The sequence below is a fragment of the Neolamprologus brichardi genome, chromosome 10 (genome assembly GCF_056152115.1).
Source record: "Neolamprologus brichardi isolate AB-2024 chromosome 10, ASM5615211v1, whole genome shotgun sequence".
Classification (NCBI taxonomy): domain Eukaryota; kingdom Metazoa; phylum Chordata; class Actinopteri; order Cichliformes; family Cichlidae; genus Neolamprologus; species Neolamprologus brichardi.
In genome coordinates this window covers 15,576,204-15,600,637 of record NC_142113.1, presented here as the reverse complement: position 1 = coordinate 15,600,637, position 24,434 = coordinate 15,576,204, and the positions used below count along the sequence as shown (strand labels likewise).

General features: G+C 37.1%; 1 protein-coding gene across 2 annotated transcripts in view; it reads left to right on the top strand.

Annotated features, from left to right (window-relative positions):
• LOC102781775 (ryanodine receptor 1-like) overlaps positions 1-24,431 on the top strand; it is a 53,153-nt gene extending 28,722 nt beyond the window's left edge. The window contains exons 74-107 of one of the 2 annotated variants that reach the window (XM_087847277.1): positions 118-288; positions 396-455; positions 565-699; positions 1,601-1,713; positions 1,918-2,014; positions 2,094-2,203; positions 2,315-2,366; positions 2,472-2,546; positions 5,370-5,469; positions 5,541-5,620; positions 5,708-5,784; positions 5,875-5,948; positions 6,697-6,714; positions 9,543-9,623; positions 9,718-9,806; positions 10,022-10,150; positions 10,232-10,336; positions 14,319-14,400; positions 14,496-15,817; positions 15,924-16,006; positions 16,314-16,473; positions 16,567-16,653; positions 16,769-17,041; positions 18,827-18,957; positions 19,072-19,114; positions 19,195-19,328; positions 19,412-19,472; positions 19,555-19,701; positions 19,783-19,917; positions 20,002-20,158; positions 20,368-20,432; positions 20,505-20,605; positions 22,832-22,883; positions 22,981-24,431. In XM_087847277.1, the coding sequence (XP_087703403.1) occupies positions 118-288; positions 396-455; positions 565-699; positions 1,601-1,713; positions 1,918-2,014; positions 2,094-2,203; positions 2,315-2,366; positions 2,472-2,546; positions 5,370-5,469; positions 5,541-5,620; positions 5,708-5,784; positions 5,875-5,948; positions 6,697-6,714; positions 9,543-9,623; positions 9,718-9,806; positions 10,022-10,150; positions 10,232-10,336; positions 14,319-14,400; positions 14,496-15,817; positions 15,924-16,006; positions 16,314-16,473; positions 16,567-16,653; positions 16,769-17,041; positions 18,827-18,957; positions 19,072-19,114; positions 19,195-19,328; positions 19,412-19,472; positions 19,555-19,701; positions 19,783-19,917; positions 20,002-20,158; positions 20,368-20,432; positions 20,505-20,605; positions 22,832-22,883; positions 22,981-23,076 (4,695 nt within the window). In that variant the 3' untranslated portion in view covers positions 23,077-24,431. The remainder of the gene's footprint in view (positions 1-117; positions 289-395; positions 456-564; positions 700-1,600; positions 1,714-1,917; positions 2,015-2,093; positions 2,204-2,314; positions 2,367-2,471; positions 2,547-5,369; positions 5,470-5,540; positions 5,621-5,707; positions 5,785-5,874; positions 5,949-6,696; positions 6,715-9,542; positions 9,624-9,717; positions 9,807-10,021; positions 10,151-10,231; positions 10,337-14,318; positions 14,401-14,495; positions 15,818-15,923; positions 16,007-16,313; positions 16,474-16,566; positions 16,654-16,768; positions 17,042-18,826; positions 18,958-19,071; positions 19,115-19,194; positions 19,329-19,411; positions 19,473-19,554; positions 19,702-19,782; positions 19,918-20,001; positions 20,159-20,367; positions 20,433-20,504; positions 20,606-22,831; positions 22,884-22,980) is intronic. The other variant, XM_087847278.1, reaches the window with a different exon arrangement.
• Positions 24,432-24,434: the final 3 nt, after the last annotated feature.

The window sequence follows — 24,434 nt, the reverse complement described above, 5'->3', positions numbered from 1 at the left end:
GTGTCAATCCTAACAGGACATAAATATTCAAACTTATCAGTCCTTGTCTGAGCTGTTGTACTGCTGGCACGTTATTAGATATTGTTTATGCTCTCTGCCTTATCGTCCTTTTCACAGGGTGGAGGCTCAGATACTGAGCGTACCAAGAAGAAGAAACGGGGAGATCGTTACTCAGTCCAGACCTCACTTATTGTGGCTGCCTTGAAAAAGATGCTCCCCATAGGCCTAAACATGTGCTCTCCTGCTGATCAGGAGCTTATCAACTTGGCCAAGATCCGATACTCTTTGGTAGTTTTTTTTCTCACTTTGAACTTGGTTCTAGTAAACATCCGAAGTATGATTTGTATTATGATATACACGGAGGAAAACAATTGCTAAAATGTTTTACTTTACAGAGAGACACAGATGAAGAAGTAAGAGAGTTCCTGCAGAATAACCTGCATCTACAGGGCAAGGTATACTTAAAGAACCGGTAGTAAAATAGCTGCAGGGATGAGATTTGTAACTACAGATAATCAGTCTCAAGATATTTCAGAAAACTCTGTATCCATATGTTGTGAAAAGGTGGACAACCCATCCATGCGCTGGCAGATGGCGCTGTACAAGGAGATGGCAGGGAAGGCTGAAGATGCAGATGCCCCACCGAAAGTTGTTAAGAGAGTGCAGGAGGTTTCTGCGGTCCTCTACCACCTTGAAATGGTGAGTGTTGGTAATTTATAGTGCAGCAGGTGCACTATGTCTCAAATATAGATATTCAAAAATACACACAACAAAGATGTCTACACAGCATGTACTACATAGATATGAATACAGGGATAACAGAGGCTGCATGTCCTAACAGAAAAGAAAGCATAAGGCTTGAAACAATTTTAGGTGTTACTAGTCTCAGTAGTTTTTAGCTTATGTGGGTGAAATACTGGTAAGCTTATGGTATGGCATTGCGGGTTTCCATCCATCCTTTCATAAGTAAAAAGAATTGCTACTCCTCCTGTAGCGGGGGTGTCAGACATAACCGGTCTGGCAAAGACTACAAACTACACCAATATAAGGAAGTAATAGATGAACAATTAAATGACAGAAAAGTTCCAGTTTTTTTATTATCTGCTATAGGAAATACAGTTTTTAAAATACATCCACAGTAAGTTTAATAAATAAAATGGGACATTTTCTGTAACTTAAAAAAACCTTTTGTAATTACAGGTCAGTCTAGGCCAGAAGTGTCAGACTTTTACTTACTTACAACTTAAGCCCAACGAGTTGTGATAACAGATTTCTTTCATTTTCTTCTGTTGAAATATTGCAGAGATTAAATACGCAGTTAAAATTCTGAGAGAAAAGGGATTATCACCAGTCTGGCCCAATTACAATCAAAGTGGGATGCATGCGGTCCACAATGTGAAATGAGTTTTATATTCCTGCCCTGCAGCATTGGTCAGAATTTAGAAGAGATTCTGTCAGACTTAGAATTGGTTAGATACCTTAGAAATTTCTATGTTATGGAAAAAAGTAAAAAGTATATTGTTAATATAAATCAATTGGAAGTGTCAGATACCATTAGAAATTTTTTGATCACTTTACAAGTGCATGTCTTTTCTGATAGACGGAGCATCCGTTTAAATCCAAGAAGATGGTGTGGCACAAACTGTTGTCCAAGCAACGACGCAGAGCTGTGGTCGCTTGCTTTAGGATGACACCACTATATAACATTCCAAGGTAAAAAATCAACTGCTATGGAGCCATGTATGTAAAAAAAAAAAGCTAAGTATAAATACAATAAATATCCATTTTAAGTCCATCCAAGTCGTCTCTATGTTTGTGAATCTGAAAAGACCCAGGTCTAAATCTGAGTGATTGGAGAAGCCATGCAACCACAAGGCACTATATCTAGTCTATTTTGTTTTGGTTTTTGCTTTTCAGGCACAGAGCTTCAAACATGTTCCTTGAGGGATACAGGCGCAACTGGCTTCATCCTGAAGGCTTCTCATTTGAAGACAGAATGATAGACGACTTATCTGTGAGTGCCATATGTAGTTTCATCTACAGATGTTTTCCTTTTAGCGTTACTCACACTTTTGTTTTATTGAACATTCCAGAAAGCAATGGAGCAAGAGGAGGGAGATGAGGAAGAGGAGAAGGAAACAAAGCCAGATCCCCTTCATCAGCTAATTCTCCATTTTAGTCGTACTGCTCTTACAGAGAAGAGGTTAGATCCTCACTGATACAACAGCAGTGAACTGCAGAGACGTGCTGCACCTGTGGGGAAAAAAATCAGCATGTTATTTCTAATTTGTGATCTGCACTTCTGTCATTTCAGTAAACTGGATACTGATCATCTTTATATGGCATATGCTGATATTATGGCAAAGGTAAGTCATCGCAGAAGGTGTTGAAGTGCGCTGAAGTTTGCAAAGAACTACAGCATTGTGTACTCTGAAACACTCATGTTTATTCTCCCCTCTTTGTGTATTTAGAGTTGTCATATTGGTGAGGAAGAAGAAGGTGGAGAGGAAATGGGGGAAAATGCTGAGGATGAGATGTCCTTTGAGGTGCGACAGTCAGAACTGGTAATGGGCGGCCAGGGGCTGGGGACCAGGAACACATTGGAGCGGTAGCTCTCGACGCATTGAGTGACCTCATCATTGGAGCATTTATTCACAACCACATTTCTCTGTCTCTGTGTCTCTCTCTTGTATCGCCTTGTTGCTTCTTTATGTTCTGTCTCTGCTGTTTCTTTTGTTTGTATGCTAAGCTTCATTCATTCTGAGTTTCTTTACTTAGAAACTCAAAGCTCCAATCCAGGTATGCGTTAATTGTGTAAATTACTGTATACTCCCTAAATTCATCAGCAACAAAATGTTATTATGCTTCAACTTAAAACACCTCAACTACAGTCACTTTCATGCACCATTTACTATTTATTGCGCCTGGATTGGATCTAATTAGATTTAATAAATGTAAAATTAACATCAACAATAATAATAACTGTAACTCAAATTAACAATCATGATGTTAATTAATCTATTTTTAAATCATTATCGGCTCAGGTTGATGAACAATTCCTCCTATTTTAGATCAAGTACTGGTACTGGTACTCTATAAAGGCTACAGTATTAGAGTAGGCTAGCTGGGATTTTTTTTTAAACATTGACAGGCAGTAGCAGCTGCTCTGTGCAGGCTTTACTACATTCATTGCATCCAGTTGTGTACAGCGTCTCAGACACAGTAGTTCATTGTAAACCCCAGTGCTGATTGTGCTCTTAGAAGAAACTGCCACTGAACCATTACATACTTCCAGTGAGCTGTGTTTGTTTGCTCATTGATGTTGTGCTTCATCATTATGTATCATTGCTTTAAACTACTAAAATATTGTATATAATATTCAAAAATGCCTTCCAAAACACTTGTGAGGTGTTATATGAAACTGGGGAGTCAGACATGCAGAAACTGGACCTAAAATTACATTGGATATCCTGTTAAAGTCCTCTTAAATTCCAATGGCTATTAAAAAAACATATACTCATTTTATAACACTGTCATTCCTCCCAGTTTATATAGCTGTCTGTTTTGTTTCTCTCCGTCTCTCTTTCCTCATTGTTCCATCTAATTGGTCTCAGCTTCATAACACCAGTCTTTGCTAACTGAATGCTTGTGTTCAATGTTCCCTTCCCCCACTCACATAGCATACTGACAGACTACAGTGAAAGCCAGTGTAGAATATACAACACTAAAAGCTGTATCTACGTACACATAGTCGTAGCTTTAAAGTTTAATTCACATAGTGCACAAGTCACAGTCAGGCTTCACTAGAGAGTCAGGGACTGCAGGGTAAGTTTGAGGTCCAACTGCACGACACATAGCGGGTAGAGCTCGGCTAGGCATACGTGGGTGGCGGGGAGGGTGGTTGGGAGTGGGGAGGCTGGTTGGGAGTAGGGAGGGAGGGAGGGGGGTTTGGGAGCAGTGGTTGTTGTTGTTTTAGGGTCACTATGATACAAATTGATATATAACGTGGCTGATAGATAGAGTAATGTCAATTTGCCTTCTGGATTCAGAGATATTCATTTGCTCTTTTTCTTTTCCATAAATGGCATTTAATATGCGATTGGCTCAGTGTTATGAATAAAGATGAATATTGAAAGACATTTAGATTTAAAGATGAAAAGAGAGAAGAAGAAGAAGAAGGGCTGAAGAAAAATGTTATGTTTTTGCATTAATATTTGAAGTCATTTCTCAAAGTAAGCACAGACTGCTATGGAAAGCCAAAGAAATATCTCTGATACAGAGGAATAAAGGCTTTGATCCAAAGTATCTTCTTTGCAGGACCGCTGCATTTAAGAAACTTTGGGTATCTACATGGCTGAAATGCTAAGCCAGTGGAACTGTTTCCTGTAGTCTAACGCTTGCTCCAGCCAGCAAACGTGAAGAAGTAGTGTAACAACCCTGTGACTAATGAAGTGAATTGAGAGAATGTGTGCAAGAGTCAGGTTTTGAATTGACACTGAAAATCTGAATCTTGATAAAATTATTGTAAAATCCATGAAAGGACATTAATAATTAATTGATAATTCACAAAGGTTAATGATTAATGTAGATTTTCTTTTTGAAGTACATTCATTTTTCTACAAACATAGAGTGAAAACAACTGTTAAACTGATTGGTGATGATGATTTAAAGCGGTAGGGATTTGTGTGAAAGGCAAGTGAATGTGAAATTAAATTGTAAATCTTAATTGATAGAATGGACTTTTTTTTTTTTGATGAACCAGTGTTTTATGACTTTTAGCAAATATATACAGCACTTAACAAATTTATTAGCACCTGTCACACAAAAAAGATAACAAAAATATTTTAAAAATCTGTCAAAAAATTGTTTAAAACTAAATATTATGTGGACATTTATTAATCAAAAAACAAACTGAACTGTCAGATATTAATCACAATGACAGTCAATCAGTAAAACGAGTGTTTCTTTTCAATACTGCAATATAACAATTTGGCATCTTAGTAAAAAAAGATAAATAAAAATGCTAATAACAATTTACTATTCTTTCTGCTTTTCTCTAAAAACATGCATTTAAAAAAAAGTCGATTGAAAACAACAATAATTATAATTTTGTATTAAAAATGTAATTTCAGGTTAAGAGCTTGTGCATACTGGTGGATTAACCATTATAGAAACATAAAAATATTTTGGTAATTAATAATACTGTTGAGTTAGAGCAGCTGTGGCATAAATCCTACATTGGGTGTAAGACATTTGTTCAGCACTGTATATATATTTGTAATTTGATTCTATAGTCCATCCTATCGTTTTACCTTCTCTCTGTGACATATAATGGGAGCAAATCCTCATAATGTTTGTGTTGACCGCAGGAAAAAGAAATGGAGAAACAAAGACTCTTGTACCAGCAGTCTAGACTGCATAATCGTGGCGCTGCAGAAATGGTCCTGCAAATGATCAGTGCCTGCAAAGGTAGTCTTTATCCTTATCTTTGGTCAGCTTTGTTTACCCGCATTGTGTTCATGGCTTCCTGTTTCCTGCAGGTGAAACGGGCCCAATGGTGTCTACAACCCTCAAGCTGGGTATTTCTATCCTTAACGGTGGGAACAGTGAGGTTCAGCGGGTATGCCTTTTTAATATAAACACATGTAATTATAAACTTCCACCTCTAAAGAAGACCCTTTATTGAATTACCCTTATTTGTTGACAGAAAATGCTGGAGTACTTAAAGGACAAGAAGGATGTGGGCTTCTTTTTGAGTGTCCAGGCATTGATGCAGACTTGCTGGTCAGTTTTCAAATACTCAACAAAAGTGTAAATGTGGTTTATAATTTTTAATAGTAAACAGGGGGAAAAAAAGCTTTATATTCTGTGCAGTGTCCTGGATCTAAATGCCTTTGAGAGGCAGAACAAGGCAGAGGGGCTGGGCATGGTTTCAGAGGAAGGCACCAGTAAGTCTTCATGCTGTTTTTCTTAAGCATCACCTTTTCACATTGAAGATACAGCAGAAAAGCTGTTACACTGCAGCTGCTGTTATATAGTCGATGATCAGAATCATTTATAAATGCAGATTATGGTGTTGGTGTTAATACTGCTGTTATACTATCGCATTACACAGTAATATACGCTTTGAGTAGTAAAAAGACACTGGAGGAATTAAATGCATATACTTTAGACTCTTTTCCTGTGTAAACCACAATAGCAAAGTAAAAAAGACTCAAAGGAGTTTTGAAAGGTCACGAGAAATCACTTTCTGTAATTCAACTGAAGAATAAGTGAGTACCAATTCATGCCATTGTTCATTTTAAGACATTTTAAGCATCTATTAATTCATCTTTGTTTAAATCCATCTGTGCCATTACTGTACAAATTTTCATTTATTGAGTGATTAGTTCCCTAACATAAAGTATTATTAACCCTTTGATAACTGTTAAAGAATTACATATTCATGATTTAACTTAAATTGGTTCAAATGTTTTCCTCTGTATGTTTAGTAGTTTGTCTATTGGGCTTCACCTACTTTTGTCATCTAATTCTGGAGGTTAATTTAAAGTTCTAGCTGAATGAATTTGCCATGGAATGTTGTTAATCTCCCCCTCCTCATCTCTTAGTCCTCTTCTGTTGTCAACACACTGATCCTCTCTCCCTTCCCCACGATCACTGCCACCTCTCCCTTGTCCCTCCTTTCATGGCCCTCAGACTTGAACCTAGATCGGGGTAAATCATGTTTCTGTCCATCTGCCTCTCTGTCCTACTGCTGCTCCTCTTTCACTCCCCTGTCCTTTTTTTGCTCCCTCATTTCTCTTTCTAACATTGAAGAGAGGATTGGATGCCTCTCCATCTTTCATGCTCACAGCTCGCACCCTTCTTCACGTGTCTTGTTCATTCCAAAAAGCCTTGAATGGAATCTGGTCTTTTCTGCCCATGAACGACTATTCAAACGGGGAATGAAACCTTCATGAACGATATTTGTCATGAATAGTGATAGAGCTCCGCATTTCTCAACCCTAATACCTTCTTGCACATTTCTTAATCACATGACTTATAAAGAGGCTATTCCTATCTTGAAACATGGCCACAAAAGATGCTATAAGCGAAACTATATTGAGCTAAAGTCTCCTCGATTGTTATTTTTTTCAATTTGCGAAATTATGAATAAATGTGGCACATCCAAATACATATCTCCTCCAAATTAAGTTTCATGTGACAAGAAATGTGTGGTTTCTCGGATGTACTCTATCATGCACTGGATTCCCTTCAGCCTTTTGTTGGACAAAACCCCAACCTCTCTGACATTTACGTTAAAAGCTTGTATATGCTGCATGATTCTGCATTTGTGTGCTTGTTCCATGTAGCCAGCGGTGAACGGGGAATTGAAAAGGAAAGAGAAAATTAATAAATCAAGTAATATCGCGGGTTCACCTCTGACTGCTGCTAACATTTCACTTTATTGCTTTGTTTCTGTCTGTACAAGAGTCCTTTATCATTGTCTCAGTTTATACATGTTGTGACCAAATGTTTGTTACTGTCTCAATTTTTTTTGTTTTTTTTTCTCTTTAAATTTAGTGTATGCATGTGATGCTGATGCCTCGTGTATGGTGCCTGACATGTGCTTGTATGTCAGACTTTGTCAAACCGCAGTCATTTGTATTTCTTTGATTTATATTAAAACCCCGTTTCCAAAAAAATTGGGACAGTGTGCATAATATTGTTAAACACTGAAACAAAAGGAGTGCAATCAAATTTAGGAACTGAGAAATTGTATTCTTTTTTTAAAATCCTCATTGTGAATCTTATTTTAGCAATAAATAAATTAAAAAGTTGGAATACAACAATAAACAGCTGAAAAAGATGCATGATATCACTAAAGAAACTTAAAGAAAATGGAGATAGATACTTTATCAGAAAAAGATTTTATCATCCGCAGTACTTAATGTTATTCAAAGATTTGAAGCATCCCGAGAACACAAGGGAAAGCATTGAAACTCGCAACTCTCCACAAAACTCTGTTCACAAGGGTCAAAACTGTGATTGAATGGACGTGATCTTCAGTCCCTCGGGTGACAATGGATTACACAACACTGCTTTAATAGAAGCCGTGATTATGTAATGAAAGTCACTGCAAGAGCTCAGAAGCATTTCTGAAAACAGTTGTCAGTGAACTGAACCTACAAATGCTAGTTATAACCCAACCATGTTTAAACACCCCCCCCCCCCCCCAATAAAATAAAAAGTGACATGGAACAATATTTACAAATTTGGAGCAGCCAATGCTGCCAACTAGACAGCAGTGTTTTTTAGATGTTCCTTTTCAGTTTCAGTTTTAGAGTCGGGTGCACTTCAGTGAAAGCATGTTATGAAAAAAGAACAAAAGTTTTATAGACAATTGAAGGAGATCCTGAATTGATGCAAAATTATTTATGTTATCAGTTCCCAAACTCAAACTGTTAAAATAAAATCTGTTACTTGTGACAAACATTTCTGCTAAACTCTATCAAAGCTTTTACAGTCATGACATCCAAAAGTATGGTGGCTCTGAGAGGTCAAACACACTACAACTTAAGAAATTACCATTAAATAGAAAAACAATGAAAAAGCATATAAAAGCAATGGAAATTTTAAAAAACACACACACAAGCTGCAAAAGTGCACAAAACAAACCTCACAAAATACACAGAAGTGTGAAGGTAACAAGCCAATGGCTAGCAAGCAGAGCACACATTTCGTTATGGCAGGTGTGTCAAACATAAGGCTTAGGGCCCAGAATTGGCCCAGCAAAGACTCCAGTTCAGCCCGCAGGACAACTTTAAGAATATGAAGAAGTTTGTAGATTTAGAACTTTTTATTTTACAGCTTTTCCTATTGATAAGGCCATCCCCATTGGCCTTCACAATACACCAAAGCAATTACCTAACAGACAAACCATGACAATAAGGTCAGAGGTCAAGTTTTCTGAAAATCTTGTGAATCCGATAACTCGAGAACAATGTGATATAGGATTTTGAAATGGATACCACACGTGTATCTGCTAGTACGCTGAGGTGTAGAACTGACGGCCACCAGTATTTTTCTACTTCCACTGTGCTTTATTAAATTTCCATTGTGTTTTGTGTGCTTTTGCATTGTTTTTCTATTTGCTGGTGTTTTCTTAAGTTGAAGGGTTCGCTAAAAATTATGTTTAAAAAAAATCTCAGTTTCAACATTTCATATGTTTTGTAAAGTAAACCAATTAAATAGTATAGGGTCTTTTTTCCTGACATTTTAAAAAGCTTCCCACGTTTTTTAGGAAATGGGGTTGAATTTGAAAAAAAAAAAAAAATCATCCTTAATTTTATTGAAACGAGCAGCACTCAGTCAGAGGTGGTTATTGAGGTGCCTGATACTAAAATCCTTGTATTCATGATGGTAAGTTCAGTAATGAATTTTAGTTATTATCCTCACATTTCTTATACTAAGATAAGTTGTTAGACTTTTTTACCGTTACGTGTAATCTGATTTAGCTCGAATGTATCTCTTTGATTCATTCAGTTGTCTCATCTTTTTAGATGAGAAAGTGATGTCAGATGATGAGTTCACCTGTGACCTCTTCCGTTTCCTGCAGTTGCTTTGTGAAGGTCACAATAATGGTGGGAATTACTCATGTGTCAAATGAGAGTAACAATAAATTGAGACACTCGTGAAGCACATATCTTCTTATTCAAAATGTCTATTTTAATGCAGATTTTCAGAACTACTTGCGGACTCAAACAGGCAGCACAACTACCATCAATGTCATCATCTGTACAGTGGACTACCTTCTCCGTCTCCAGGTATACTGGCTGCAGTTAGTGCACCATATACAGACTGAAAATAAAGGTTTTAAGGCTATGGTGGGACTTGTGATATTGCGAAGCCACACATATCGTAAAATGAGTTTCTCTTTTAAACATTATTGCATTTTAAACTGTGCAATAATTTTACTTCTAAAGTGTGTTTGCAGTATGGTATCAAAATTTCTCTAATGACCCCTTATTTTTCATTCAAGGAGTCTATAAGTGACTTCTACTGGTATTACTCTGGGAAGGATGTCATCGATGACCCAGGCAAAAAAAATTTCTCCAAAGCTATGACAGTGGCAAAACAGATTTTCAACAGTCTAACTGAATATATCCAGGTAACACTGGAGCAGATCAGACCTTTATACAGAGTGGATGCTTTTGCTGTTTTGCCTATAACACATAGTCTCTTATTTCAGGGTCCATGCAACGGCAACCAACAGTCCCTAGCCCACAGCAGGCTGTGGGATGCTATTGTTGGCTTTCTTCATGTCTTTGCCCACATGATGATGAAGCTGGCACAGGTATGTACATATAATTCAATCAATCGAATTAATTCCAAATTAAATGTATTAATTTCTCTGTAGAGGTGAAGACAGTGTTGCCTCTGTTCTGTAACATCATCAATTGACCTCCTGACCTCTCATGCTGCATTTTATTTTCAGTGACCATGAAAGAAAGTCAGTGGTAAACATAAAAGGTGTGATGCCCATTACATGTGAATTATACTTCTGCATCACATCTATGCTGTAACTTATGCCATAAAATGCAACCGCATTTTAACCCTATGCCACAACTTTCTGCGTAACCTGACGTGCGCCTTTTGAGAAATGTAGCTACACGTCTGCTGGATGCATACTACAACGAGTTAAATGGCGTGGAAGGTTGCAGTGTAAGGATAAATATGAGTTCCTGGTTACTACCTAAGTTAGGACGTAGATGTTCTGCATAAATCCAAATCAAGCTTCAGCTTTACAAAAAAAAGCTTTAGCGTTACACTGATGATGTTTGTATAGTATGTTAAACTTTGGTACTCAGTGTAGACGTGAAGTACCTCCCCTGGTTTTATACTTTACAACGGTTCTTTCCTTTATTGCACTTGAAAAAGCTCTGTTGTTATAAACCTGGCAGTAAACACATAAACGTTTCTGTGAAACAATTGACAGAAGCACCTTACAGTACACCTCAATATTACAGAAAATATTACAATTTCTAATTTCTTAAATATTTATTTTATTTCATTATGTATTTGATTGGTCATTTTGGTCATATTTTGACATGTTGCCTAAGTATTAGTGTAAAAGATTAAATTATAATTTTGTGAGTTTCATGTGACTGCTTACATTTCAGGGTTATGGTATTATTTATGCAGGCTCTCCGTGACAATGGTTTCCCTTTCTGGGAGATCAGTATTTGACTACCTGCACTTTTTCCTGTTGTGAATTGCCTGGTGTAAAAAATAGAGTTCATCAGCATTAAATATAATACACATTAAGAGATTTAATAATAAGACTTGCCCAGTTGATTCTATACGATTTACTATTTTAATTTAAAACTATACCATATAGTTATACTTTAAAATGAACTTAAAGGTCAGTCACTTATTTATGAATTAAGTACTAAAAAGTTGGACTACTGTTCAAAACATGGGAAAAGGGAAACTGTAAATCAAATACTATGATTTTAAAAAATTATTTATAATATGATTTATTTAATTTATATGTTGTCCAACAAAGGAAAAGAAATGCTTTACAGAGAGTGTTCCTTAAGTCTTTCAGACTTTAATAAGTTAGAGAAAGGTTCAACAGTCAGTGAAATAGCTGGTGTGTAAATAGTGTGTTAAATTTGGTGATTTCATTATCAACAGAAAATAATGGCATTAAAAGTTTTAGAGAATCCAAAGACATCTCTGTACACTAGAGACAAAGCTGAAAACCAGTCGTGTGGTGAAGATCTTTGGGTCCTTAAGCAGCTCTGCATTTAAAAATGTATCGGGTTATTGCCAGAGGTATGTTTAGCACCAGGAGTTTCAAATGAAATTTTATATAATAATGAGCAAACATGATTTTTTTTTCTGTTGCTTTGAATTATTATAACTATACACAGTGTTAAAGCGTTTTCTAATTGGATGATTTTTAAAATCCACAAAGCTATTTGTGATGCTAGTGCTATAAACAAAAGGTCAAAATATTTACATATGTAGACATTTCCATTCTGTTTAGTGCATTAATCCTCTGCAGATAACTGAGGCTAATAACATTTATCATTGATAGCTTTTGCATGCATAATCTTTTTAAACATGTGGCCAGATTAAGAGATGATCCATGCTTGATCAATAAGTTCCCAGCTCAGCATATTTTAACAGATATTACACACCTAAAACAAATTACCTTACCATGTGCTTTTGCTTTTCAGCTGATAGTCTCACAGTCAGCTTCTCTGTTTTACATTTATCATTGTGTTTCAAAGTCTACATCAAACTTGTGCATTGTTTTGCTGTCGAATGAAAGAAAGCACACACACAAAATGTAAAAAACATATGTGAGTGTATTTTGTTTAACACCTGAATAATTTATTTATTATTGAAATTGTCTTCCACATGGTCATTGCAGGGTAAAGTATGTATCTACTTTTTTATTTATTAATGCAGTATTGTGTTTACTAGTTTTTCATTTATTCAGTGTTGGTTTCTCTTATCAGGCTGTTTTATATCCACCTGCTTTAAACAGAACTCAGTAAGAGTCACTATTTACTCAATGCTAATTACAGTGTATTTCCAAACAAAACTGACATACTAGCACATTGAGTCATTTGAGGAAATAGAAAAACAGTTTGATATATATATCAGATTTTATTTTTATTTTTTTTCAGTACACTATACAGTGAACTAAACCTTTCTGTAGCACATTAGGCCCCATGAACAGCAAACTGTATATTTTCAGACACTGCAATAGTCTTTTTGTTTTTAGTTTTTATCCTATAAAGCGATTTTCAGAATTATGTTAGCACCATGGGTTTTAAAGTAACAGCCTTATAATTAAAAAATAAACATAGTTTATACTTAGGCAGTTTGTGACAAAAAAAGCAGGTGACTACAAAACTTCCTGAGGGAGGGCCTGACTTTTAACCTCAACTGTTGGAGTATACACTTTAATATAAAATTATTTTGTCTTTGTATATACACTTTAATGTGACATCCACTTCGTGTGCACACATTTAACAGAAATTACAATTTTTTGACTTTTTTCTTTTTCATTTACAGTGTGTTGAGCTGTGGCTTGTGTGTTGCTTCGATTTAAAATAACTATATATCTATGAATTTTTTGTAGTTTTTCCTCTGTACACCACCATAGTGCAGTTTAAATCAAACAGGCTTTCAGCTTTAATTCAAGGGGTTTTACAACAATTTGGATTTACCTCTTGACGAATTACACAGTCCCGACTTTGTCTCAAAATTTACTAGATAATTACCTGACAAGCAGTTTCATGGCCAACTGAGGTTTGGTCCTTCCCTATTCCATGATAAATGTAACAGATATGATATCTGAAGTTGATTTGAATCAAAGTAAAATTATCATTAGGGTGAAAAAATAAACATATCAGAGAAATAACATAATCCTTTAGGACAAATCCAAATCAAATATCTGGTACAAACCTACAAAGAAGGAATGCAGTGGCAAGCTCAGCAACACCAAAAGGCCTGAGAGACCACAAAAGACAACTGATGTGAATGATGATAGCATTTCCTTATTGATGAAGAAAAACAACTTTACAACATCTAACCAAATCAAGAACACTCACAGTCAGTGCATTATTCCTAAGCTCTACAATCAAGAGATGCCTTATTGAATGTAAATACAGAGAGTTTACAACTAAGTGTTACCACTAGTTACACTCAAGAACAGTGCAACAGAGTCATTGTCTGCAAATTATTTTAATCCAGGTATCATAATCAATTGTTAAATGTTAAATTATATTCCTTAGTTCTATTACTTTTGAGTATCTGAGTAGCTGTGTATAAAAATGGCAATTCTCTGGGGTGGTGCACAGAGGCAAAACTACAAAAATGGTATCTTTGTCCAGTAAATTATGGACCTAACTCTACATTTACACACAAGCTTCTGCTTTAACTTCTAATGCTCACTGTCATAGAAATGTAATATTCACAAAGGGGTACATGACATTTAAGCACTGTTTTATCACAAAAATGGGGGAAAATGTTCACATTATGGCATCTTTAAAAACCATTGTTACGTTTTGATAAATTCTCTCAGCATGACGATTTGGTTCATTAACACCCTCCTTTGTTATGAATGTGATTGTATACAACACACAGTATTTTGAATGTCCACTTCTTATTATAACAAGGTTTTGGGTTCCTGACACTTACAGTATAACTTGTGCTTTCAACTTTATCAAAGACTGTGTCTTTATGTAAACCTCTAATGTTTCAAGACAGTATTGTTGTCATTACTGTAAGGTCTTGTTTTTCTTTCATGGTCACAGGACTCCAGCCAGATTGGTCTGCTGAAGGAGCTTCTTGACCTACAGAAAGATATGGTTGTTATGCTGCTGTCTTTATTGGAGGGTAAAATAACTTTCTCATCGCTTTTATGTCAGTTTTCATCTTTTTATCCTTTTCCAGTTTCAGGTTTTTTTAAATTCTGCTTTGTATTTATTCAGGAAATGTGGTAAATGGTACAATCGCTCGCCAGATGGTAGACATGTTGGTAGAGTCCTCCAGCAATGTGGAGATGATACTCAAGTTCTTTGACATGTTCCTCAAACTGAAAGATATCGTGGCCTCAGATGCTTTCCGTGATTATGTGACAGATCCTCGAGGGTTGATCTCAAAGAAGGACTTCCAGAAGGCGATGGACAGTCAAAAGCAGTACTCCCCCTCTGAGATTCAGTTTCTTTTGTCCTGCTCAGAAGCAGATGAAAATGACATGATCAATTATGAAGAGTTTGCCAGTCGCTTCCAGGAACCCGCCAAAGACATTGGCTTCAACATTGCCGTGCTGCTCACCAATCTGTCTGAGCACGTCCCTCATGACACCAGGCTACAGAACTTCCTGGAACAAGCAGAGAGTGTGCTGAACTACTTCCGTCCGTTCTTGGGGCGTATTGAAATAATGGGAGCCAGTAGAAAGATTGAACGTATCTACTTTGAAATCAGTGAGGTTAACCGCAGACAGTGGGAGATGCCTCAAGTAAGAGAGTCCAAACGGCAGTTCATCTTTGATGTCGTCAATGAGGGTGGCGAATCAGAGAAGATGGAGATGTTTGTCAATTTCTGTGAAGACACCATCTTTGAGATGAATATAGCCTCACAAATTTCAGAGCAGGAGGAAGAGGAAAAGGGGGAAGAAGAAGATGAAGGGGAAGAAGGAGGAGGTGAGGGTGGAGGAGGTGGGGAAGGAAATGGAGGAGGAGATGAGGATAATAATGGAAGGGAAGGTCCACATGAATCAACCTCTGCCTTTGTAGATTTTATAAACAGCCTGTTAAGCTTCCTCGGCATTTTCACCTTCCGCAACCTTCGCAGACAGTATCGTAGAGTGAGAAAAATGACCTTCAAGGAGATTGTAGTGGCCTTGTCCACTTTTTTCTGGACCATACTGATGACTATACTACACTTCATTTACAATGTATGCAAAGGTATCTTTATGATCATCTGGCAAACATTGTTTGGAGGTGGCTTGGTAGAGGGAGCCAAAAATATCACAGTCACTGAGATTTTAGCCAGCATGCCAGATCCCACCCAGGACGATGTGCATGGCGATGGACCAGGGGAGCCAAGGACAGGGGAGGAACAGGACACTGGAGGTGTAACAGATACTGGTGAGACTGGGAGTGGAGAGGAAGAAGAGGAGGATACCCAAGAAAAAGAGGGTGGGAGGATACCAGGAATGGATGGTCCAGGTGGACTTGGAGATATGGGTGTGGAGGCACCAGTTGAACCTCCAACTCCTGAAGGAACTCCCATAACAAAGAGAAAAATGGTAAGGAGTAGCTTGGTCTTATCTATCAGTCGTTTGTGATTATACATCTACCAAAAATGTGGATAGAAAACATCAGGTCTTGTGCAGTAGATTCTTTTGTCTACAGGCACCAGAAGAGACTGATGCTAGTCAGAAACCACCAGAACCTCCTCCCGTAGAAGAACCTCCTACGGAGCCTGAAAAGGCTGAGTAAGACTCTGTAGTTGGTGTTGTGTCTATACTAATGTGCTTCAAGCATTTCCCTCTCCCTTCCATGGCTCTAAATCAGGTTATACCTTTTAGCCAGGACAATCCAGGAGGATTACAAAAAACAACTTTGAACAGTTGGAGGTTAATGATTATCCGAATGCACATTTTTATTAAAAGGGTTGGTTTTCATTGCATTGAAGCAACTTCCCGAGCTAAGAAAAAGATCATGGAAGTTTTAGTGCACCATGATTTTTAAATTGATGGAATGAATTGATATTACATTAACTCAAGACTGTTTATTTTTTAGTGCTGAAACTGGAGAGAAAACAGAGAAAGAATGTGAGAGCAAAGAAGAAGTAGAACCAGAAAAACCAAAGAAATCAGCAGCCAAAAAAGAAAAGAAGCTGAAAAAGGATGGAGGTTTTCAAATCTGGACTGAGCTGGAAACCCAAAGGAATAAATTTATGGTAGTATTTGTGTCAAAAGTGATTTTGTTGTGCAATTTTAATGTCAGTATCAAGTGATTGATCAGTTGAAGAATATTTATCTGTCTTTTATAGAACTATCTTTCCAGAAACTTCTACAACCTGCGTTTTTTGGCTCTGTTCCTTGCATTTGCCCTGAACTTCATTCTTCTTTTCTATAAGGTAAGAAGAAATACCTTTAATTTAATCTATCCCTTTTTTTACCTGGAAACTGGGATGAATCTGTTTAATGTGGCTTCTGTCTGTTCTTTGATCATTTTACCCTGTCAACTCTTAGGTGTCGGACAGCCCGCCTGAGGGTGAAGAGATGGAAGGCTCTGGACTATCTGAGGGAAGTGGGCTGTTTGAAGGGTCTGCGTTTTTTGAAGGCTCAGGCGAAGAGCTTGAAGGATCCGGAATTAATGATGGAGGAGATGAAGATGAGGAAGATGTTCCAATTTATTTCTATTTAGAGGAGAGCACTGGATACATGCAGCCTACTTTGTCCTTTCTTGCGATCCTTCACACAGTCATTTCATTCATCTGTATCATTGGCTACAACTGCCTGAAGGTAGGCTGGACACACATTTTAAATGTACTAGTATATAGTAAAAAATGAGTACATAGAAAAAAATAAATTTTTGTTTAATTCAGAAAGGCAAATTTTCAAATATTTATAATCATTACATGTAAAATACATTTTTCAGGTTTTATGAATCACAAAGGTCAGAAATCCAGTATCTCAAATTATTAGAATATTTCCTAAAATGAATTACAATATTTAAAAAGTATGTTCATTTATTTACTCAATATTTGTCTGAGACTCATTTATAAGTATCCGCATCAGTACGGCTGACGTCTTTTTTTGAAGCCCAGGTTGCTCTGATAGTTGCCTTCCTCTCATCTGTATTTTTGGTTCAGGTGTTTCTCATCTTCCTCCTAACAGGAAGGTCAGGACAGCATTGGGTAGCCAATCCATAACATGATCAGAAAACCCTGGTACTTCTGGTACTATGGATAGGTGTTACGTGTTGGAAATCAGTGTCTTCATAAAGCTTGTTAGCAGATGGAAACATGAATTACTCCAAAAATTTCTAGATGCCTAAATTGACTTTGGAGTAGATGAAACACAGTGGACCAACCACCAAAAACACCAGCAAATATCATGGTACCCCAAATCATCATAGATGGCAGAAACTACACTGGACTTCACACATACTGGTTTCTGTGCCTCTGCATTCTTCCTACAGACTTTGGGATCCAATTTCCAAATGAAATACAACATTTATTTTCAGCTGAGACAATTCAAACAGTTTAAATATTTCTGACGATGTCTCTAGTTCATGAGTGGCTTGATATTAGGAAGGTGACAGTTATAGCTCATTACCAAGCCATCTGTGTGTGGTTGCTCTCGATGCATTAACAGCACCCTCAGTTCACTCATTATGAAGTTCTCCCAAGTTTTTGAGTGGACTTTTATTAAGAGCTCTCTCAAGGCTTCAGTGATTGCAGTTGCTTGTGCATTTCTTCCTAGCACATTATCAATAATAGGCAGTGCGCTGCAAAATATCAGCACTGACCTTATGCAGCTTACCTTTCCTGTGGAGGGTGTTGATGTTTGTTATCTGCAGAACTGTCAGTAGTCTTCTCCATGATTGTTGTTGCATTTACTTAGCTAGTCTAGGAGGAGGCAGTAGTTTGAATAGTATTTAATTAAACATTATAATATGCAAAATTACATATAAGAATTTGAAATACTGGATCTCATGGTCTAAGGTCCATAATAATCAACGCTAATGCTAAGCTAGCCAAGAACCCAGAGTGATGATAAAGAGTAGTCAGGCTGAAGCCTCCATTACTACCTGTTCATGTTTTTACAGCAGAAATACTGTGGCGATGGCTTTAAAGTCTCTTGATGCTGGTTTTCAATGTTGCTTTGTGCTGTCAGCTTTGTGTTTATACCTAAATAATGAGATCATGTATGTGTCCTCATTAGGATTGGGATTTGTGTTGGTGTATGGGGTTGTATGTTGTTAGGTCTGCTGTTAAATAGTAATTATGATCCAGCACGTTTCAGGTCAGAGAAAGCAAAGTAATATAAAGAGTAGTATAATAAATCATTTTAACCTGGGAGTAATTAATTATACTGCTTAGCAATTGTGGTGACTCTCAAAGCAAAGTCAGAGAGAATCAAATGAGAATCAGAAAGTCGATAATGGAAAAAAAATGGAATGGAATTGCAAATTTTTTATCAATTCCCATCTCTATTTCTTCATAAATATTGACAGATTTTGATCAATCGTATTGAATCATCTGCATACCTCAGTGAAACAGCACTTGCTATTGTTTCTGCCAGATTCCTCTGGTTATTTTTAAAAGAGAGAAAGAACTTGCGAGAAAGCTGGAATTTGATGGCCTCTACATCACTGAGCAACCTGAGGATGATGACATCAAGGGCCAGTGGGACAGATTAGTCCTGAATACACCGTACGTAGATACAGAAAACAGCTTTTAATAGTGAGAAGATAAAGCAGGCTCACAAGAAAATTCTGAAAAGCTTTTTTCGTAATGTAATTGACAAATGATCCTATTTCCCTACAGCTCTTTCCCAAACAACTACTGGGATAAATTTGTCAAGCGAAAGGTGAGTTAAGATTGACTCAAGTGGTCTTAACTTTGAGCTCAGTACAGCATGTTCATATGTAATGGCATGTCCATGTCCAGGTTCTGGATAAATACGGAGACATTTATGGAAGAGAAAGAATTGCTGAGCTCCTGGGGGTTGATTTAGCTTCCCTGGATGTGAGTCAACAACATGAGAAGAAACAGGAAGAACCAGATAACTCTGTGTTTGCATGGTACCGTATACAGTCAGATGCACATTTGGCATGATTTCTGAAAACTAAAACAAGCACATTAAAGAGAATGTTGTCTTATTTAGGGTGACTTCTATTGACATCAAGTACCAGATCTGGAAATTTGGTGTGGTGTTCACAGATGGTGTAAGCAAACCTATATACTATATCATACTATACTATTTCTGCACTACATTGTACTAAATTATACTTACACATCTCTTTGTAGACTTTTCTTTATCTCTGTTGGTACTTGGTGATGTCTTTGTTTGGGCATTACAACAACTTCTTCTTCGCCTGTCACTTGCTGGATATTGCGATGGGTGTCAAGACTCTTCGCACTATCCTGTCCTCAGTCACACACAATGGCAAACAGGCAAGAGCAGGAAATACTCACTTGCACTAATGTTGTTTAAGCTTCACTTTGCTCACTCTTCTTTCTTCTTCTCCCTGCTAGCTCATGATGACAGTGGGCTTGCTGGCCGTGGTGGTGTATCTTTACACCGTAGTTGCCTTCAATTTCTTCCGCAAGTTTTACAACAAGAGTGAAGATGAAGACGAACCAGATATGAAATGTGACGATATGATGACTGTACGTGATTGTGGATGATAAACAAACTTTGTACTTCCTCTCACAACTTTGCCACTTCCCACATTTTTTTTTTTTACTTTACAGTGTTATCTGTTCCACATGTATGTGGGTGTCCGAGCAGGCGGAGGCATTGGAGATGAGATTGAAGACCCAGCTGGAGATGAATACGAGCTTTATCGAGTGGTCTTTGATATTACCTTCTTTTTCTTCGTCATTGTTATCCTGCTGGCCATCATTCAGGGTACAGAAAATCCTCTCCTGGGAGACATTTATCAAATCCTTCATTACTCAGCAAATGTTATAATTGTATAATTGGTTTGAACTAAAAGTAAAGAAACACAATGGGACAGTGTGAGGAACATCTGGATTACTGTTGGCACAGAAAAGTGATTTTAGGACATGTTCAGATTTTATACACATGTGTGATGATTGTGTTATTGTGTACTGCAGGTCTGATCATTGACGCCTTTGGAGAACTCAGAGACCAACAAGAGCAAGTCAAGGAAGACATGGAGGTACAGTCGTGTTCAGTGTTTATGTTTTTCACACATTTATCATGCCACATTGACCACTGTTTTTTTGTGCAGACGAAATGCTTCATATGTGGCATTGGAAGTGACTACTTTGATACAACGCCACATGGCTTTGAGACCCACACTTTTGATGAACACAACCTGGCCAATTACATGTGAGTGCCCCTCTTCTGTCTTACCTTGTATACAGTTAGGTCCATATATACTTGGACACTGACAAAAGTTTTGTTTTTTTTACCTATTTACTAAAACATATTTGAGTTATATTATGGGTGTGGGCATAATGTGTAGACTATCTGCTTTCACTTGAGAGTATGAACATTTAAATTGAGTGAAGGGTTTAGGAGTTTCATCTGTTTAGCATGTGCTACTGTCTTTTTAAAGGGAGGGTGTCAAAAAAGTAATTGGACAATTGACTCAAAGGCAGAGGTGGGCAATTCTTTCGTTATGTCAATATAAATCAAGCAGATAAAAGGGCTGGAGTTGATTTGAGGTGTGGTGTTTGCATTTGGAAGATTTTGCTTTGAACAGACGACATGCGGTCAAAGGAGCTCTCCATTCACCTGAAACAAGCCATTCTTCAGCTGCAAAAACAGAAAAACCCATCTGAGAAATGACTACAATATTAGGAGTGACAAAATCTACAGTTTGGTACTCCTGAGACAGAAAGAAAGAAAGAAATCACTGGTGAAGTCAGCAATGCAAAAAACCTGGACGTCCAAGTAAGACAACTGTTGTGGATTATTGCAGAATCATTTCGATGTTAAAAAGAAACTCTTTCACTCCTCCCAGGACATAGGCGTACCAATATCCAAGTCTACCAAGAGAAGACTGCATCAAAGTAAATACAGAGAGTTCACTGCAAGGTGCAAGCCACTCATAAGCCTTAAGATGGCTAGATTTGACTTTGCTAAAAATATCTAAAAAAGGAAGCACAGATCTGGAAAAACATTATTTGGACAAATGAAACCTTGTTGTAGAACGGCTTATGATCCAAAGCATATCACATCATCTAAAACACGGCTAAGGCAGTGTGGGCATGCATGGCTCCCAGTGGCCCTGGGATGATGTGACACAGGACAGGACAGAAGCAGCCGAATGAATTCGGAGGTGTTCAGAGACATACTGTTTATGTAAATCCAGCTAAATGCAGTCAAATTGATAGGGCGGCGTTTCGTAATACAGATGGACAATGACCCAAAACATATAGGCAATGCAACCAAGCAGTTTATTAAAGCAAAGAAGTAAAATATACTTGAATTACCAAGTCAGTCACCTGATCTTAACCCAGTTGAGCTTGCATTTCACTTGTTGAAGACTAAACTTTGGACAGAAAGGTCCACAAACAAACAGCAACCGAAAGCTGCTGCAGTAAAGGCCTGACAGAGCATTAAAAAGGAGGAAACCCAGCATCTGTGTTAGGATGCCTGGGTCGTTGACCCAGGGTTTTTGAGTTTATTATATTATTTATAATTTCTAGTCTTTGGGTTTTCGTTAGAGTTATGTCTTATGGTTTGTCTCTGTGTAATCCTTAGTTGCTGTCTCCCCTGTCTGCTATATCCCCGTGTCCAGTCAGTGTCTGTGTCTGCCCTGGTCCCACGTCTCTGTTCCCTCTGTTGTAAGCCTGCATGTGAGTCTGTGTCTTTTGTTCAGTCTGTGTTATGTGTTTCCTGTTTTACTTTGAAGGTCTCTGTCTTATCTCAGTGTGTTCAGTTTATGCTTCCTTGTCTCGTCAGTTCTGATTTGCCCCAGCTGTGTTTCCCTCCTGTTGTCCATTCCCTGATTGCTCCCTCTATGTATTTAAGCCCTGTGTTTCAGTTTGTCATTGTCGCAATCTACCCTTAGTTTGCTGTGTGTTCTGTCTGTGTAAAGTTTACCTTGGAGTCTCAGTTTTGTTACTTTTTTGGAGTTCAGCATTAAAGCTGTATTTAAGTTCACCTTTGATTTCTGTGAGTCTGCATTTTGGGTCCTTCATATCACCACCCCTGCGTGCACACAGCCTTCACATAACAATCTGGTGATATCTATGAGTTCAAGACTTCAGGCTGTCATTGCCAGCAAAGGGTTTCCAACCAAGTATTAGAAATGAACATTTTATTCTCAGTTATTTAATTTGTCCAATTACTTTTGAGGCCCTGAAATGAAGGGATTGTGCTAAAAAATGCTTTGGTTTCTCACATTTTTATGCAATCTTTTTGTTCAACCCACTGAATTAAAGCTGAAAGTCTGCACTTCAACTACATCTGAGTTGTTTCATTTAAAATTCATTGTGATATTTTACAGAAGCAAAATTAGAAAAAAAAGTTGTCTCTGTCCAAATATTTATGGGCTTAACTGTAGTATATCTGTGCATGGATATTAACAGGATTTTTTTTTTTCAGGTTCTTTTTAATGTACCTCATCAACAAAGATGACACCGAGCACACCGGGCCGGTCAGTCTGAAGGTTTTTATTACAGTTTTTCTTTAGTTAGTGTGCTCCATTCAAGGCCTCACATTACCTCTTGTGTTCTTATATCGTGTCTTTTCAGGAGTCATATGTGTGGAAGATGTACCAGGAGCGCTGTTGGGACTTCTTCCCAGCTGGAGACTGTTTCAGAAAACAGTTTGAGGATCAGCTCTCTTAAAATATTTCCTTCAAATATTTTACAAATGAGGTTGTCATGTCACTCATATCACAGCAAACTGGAATTGTCTAGAAAAATCAAGAAAATCCTGTTTGTGAACTATTAAGATGACTATTAATAAAAACTTTAATCATTTCTATGGATAATTAGGAATAAGAAGGGATAATAATTTGCCCTAGAAGGGAAATTCATGCCAGTCTTTTTTGTAAAGTTTAGTCATTTAGCTACTTATTTGTAAAGCTTTGCCTCAGACGCAAATTTAGAGAATTTATGGATTTTGCTCATTAGTTTTCTAATGTCACTCACAGTTAACCTGTTTCAAAGAAAGCAGCTTACCAGTTAATGTGCAGTAACTCAAGCAGACTACCACACATATCACAAATGCGTATTAATTGTACTTACATACTATTCAGTCTCAATTGCTTTTGTGGTTGTGGCATCATTGGAACTTTAGCATATTTATTTGTTAGAACAGCTGATATTTTCAGTTTTAATTTCTTCACATACTACAGTATTTATGTTGAATTTTATTTATTGTTTTTTTTCCTAAATTAATTTAAAAGTCTGGGATAGTGAAAACATTAGAGTACATTACATTAGGGTAAGCTTGACTGAAATATCACTATTAGTTGATCTTGGACTTGGCATTAAACAGTATGTGTAATAAAGATGAGTTTGATCAGCGGTGACTCTAGTAGCCTTTGTTATTGTATTTAACACAATAAACACACACAAAAATGCAGCAAGCAAAAGCGGCAATTCAAAAAGAATGAAAAAGACAGAAAAATTAAAACCAGGTTAATGTTCACTTTAACCATTTTTAAGCTTTTAAAGTTTCTCAGTTTTATCAGGCACTTCAACATTCATTAGACAGTAATCCTCTTTAGCCTGAAATGATAAATGCATTTATTCGCTGTCACCGAATCCCCAAGTGTGCATCCCACCAGTTAACCTTTACTCTAACTATTTTTCAATGGATGCATTTTACTAGATTATATAATAAAAGTCGATTAAAGGATAACAACATTTATATTATTTGTTGGCAACTTTGCAAAGTCATTGCAAGTTAGTTTGCATTTCAGCTACTAAAACCAGCTATTTAAAACCCTGGTAGGTTCTAATAAACCTACAATTTTTTTAAACGTGGCCTTTTTTTTAAGTAAATGTAAGTGCAAAAAAACTATTGTCTGATTAGACACGGGTTGATAAATATTCACAGTTTAAGATGACAATGCACTAAATTGTCCCCAAAACCCCCCAAAATGTCATTATTTTTATTTTCATGACAGCAACAAAACCTCTGGAAGATTAATTATATTGTTGGCTTACTATTCATGGTGTGTATTTAATAAAAGAAA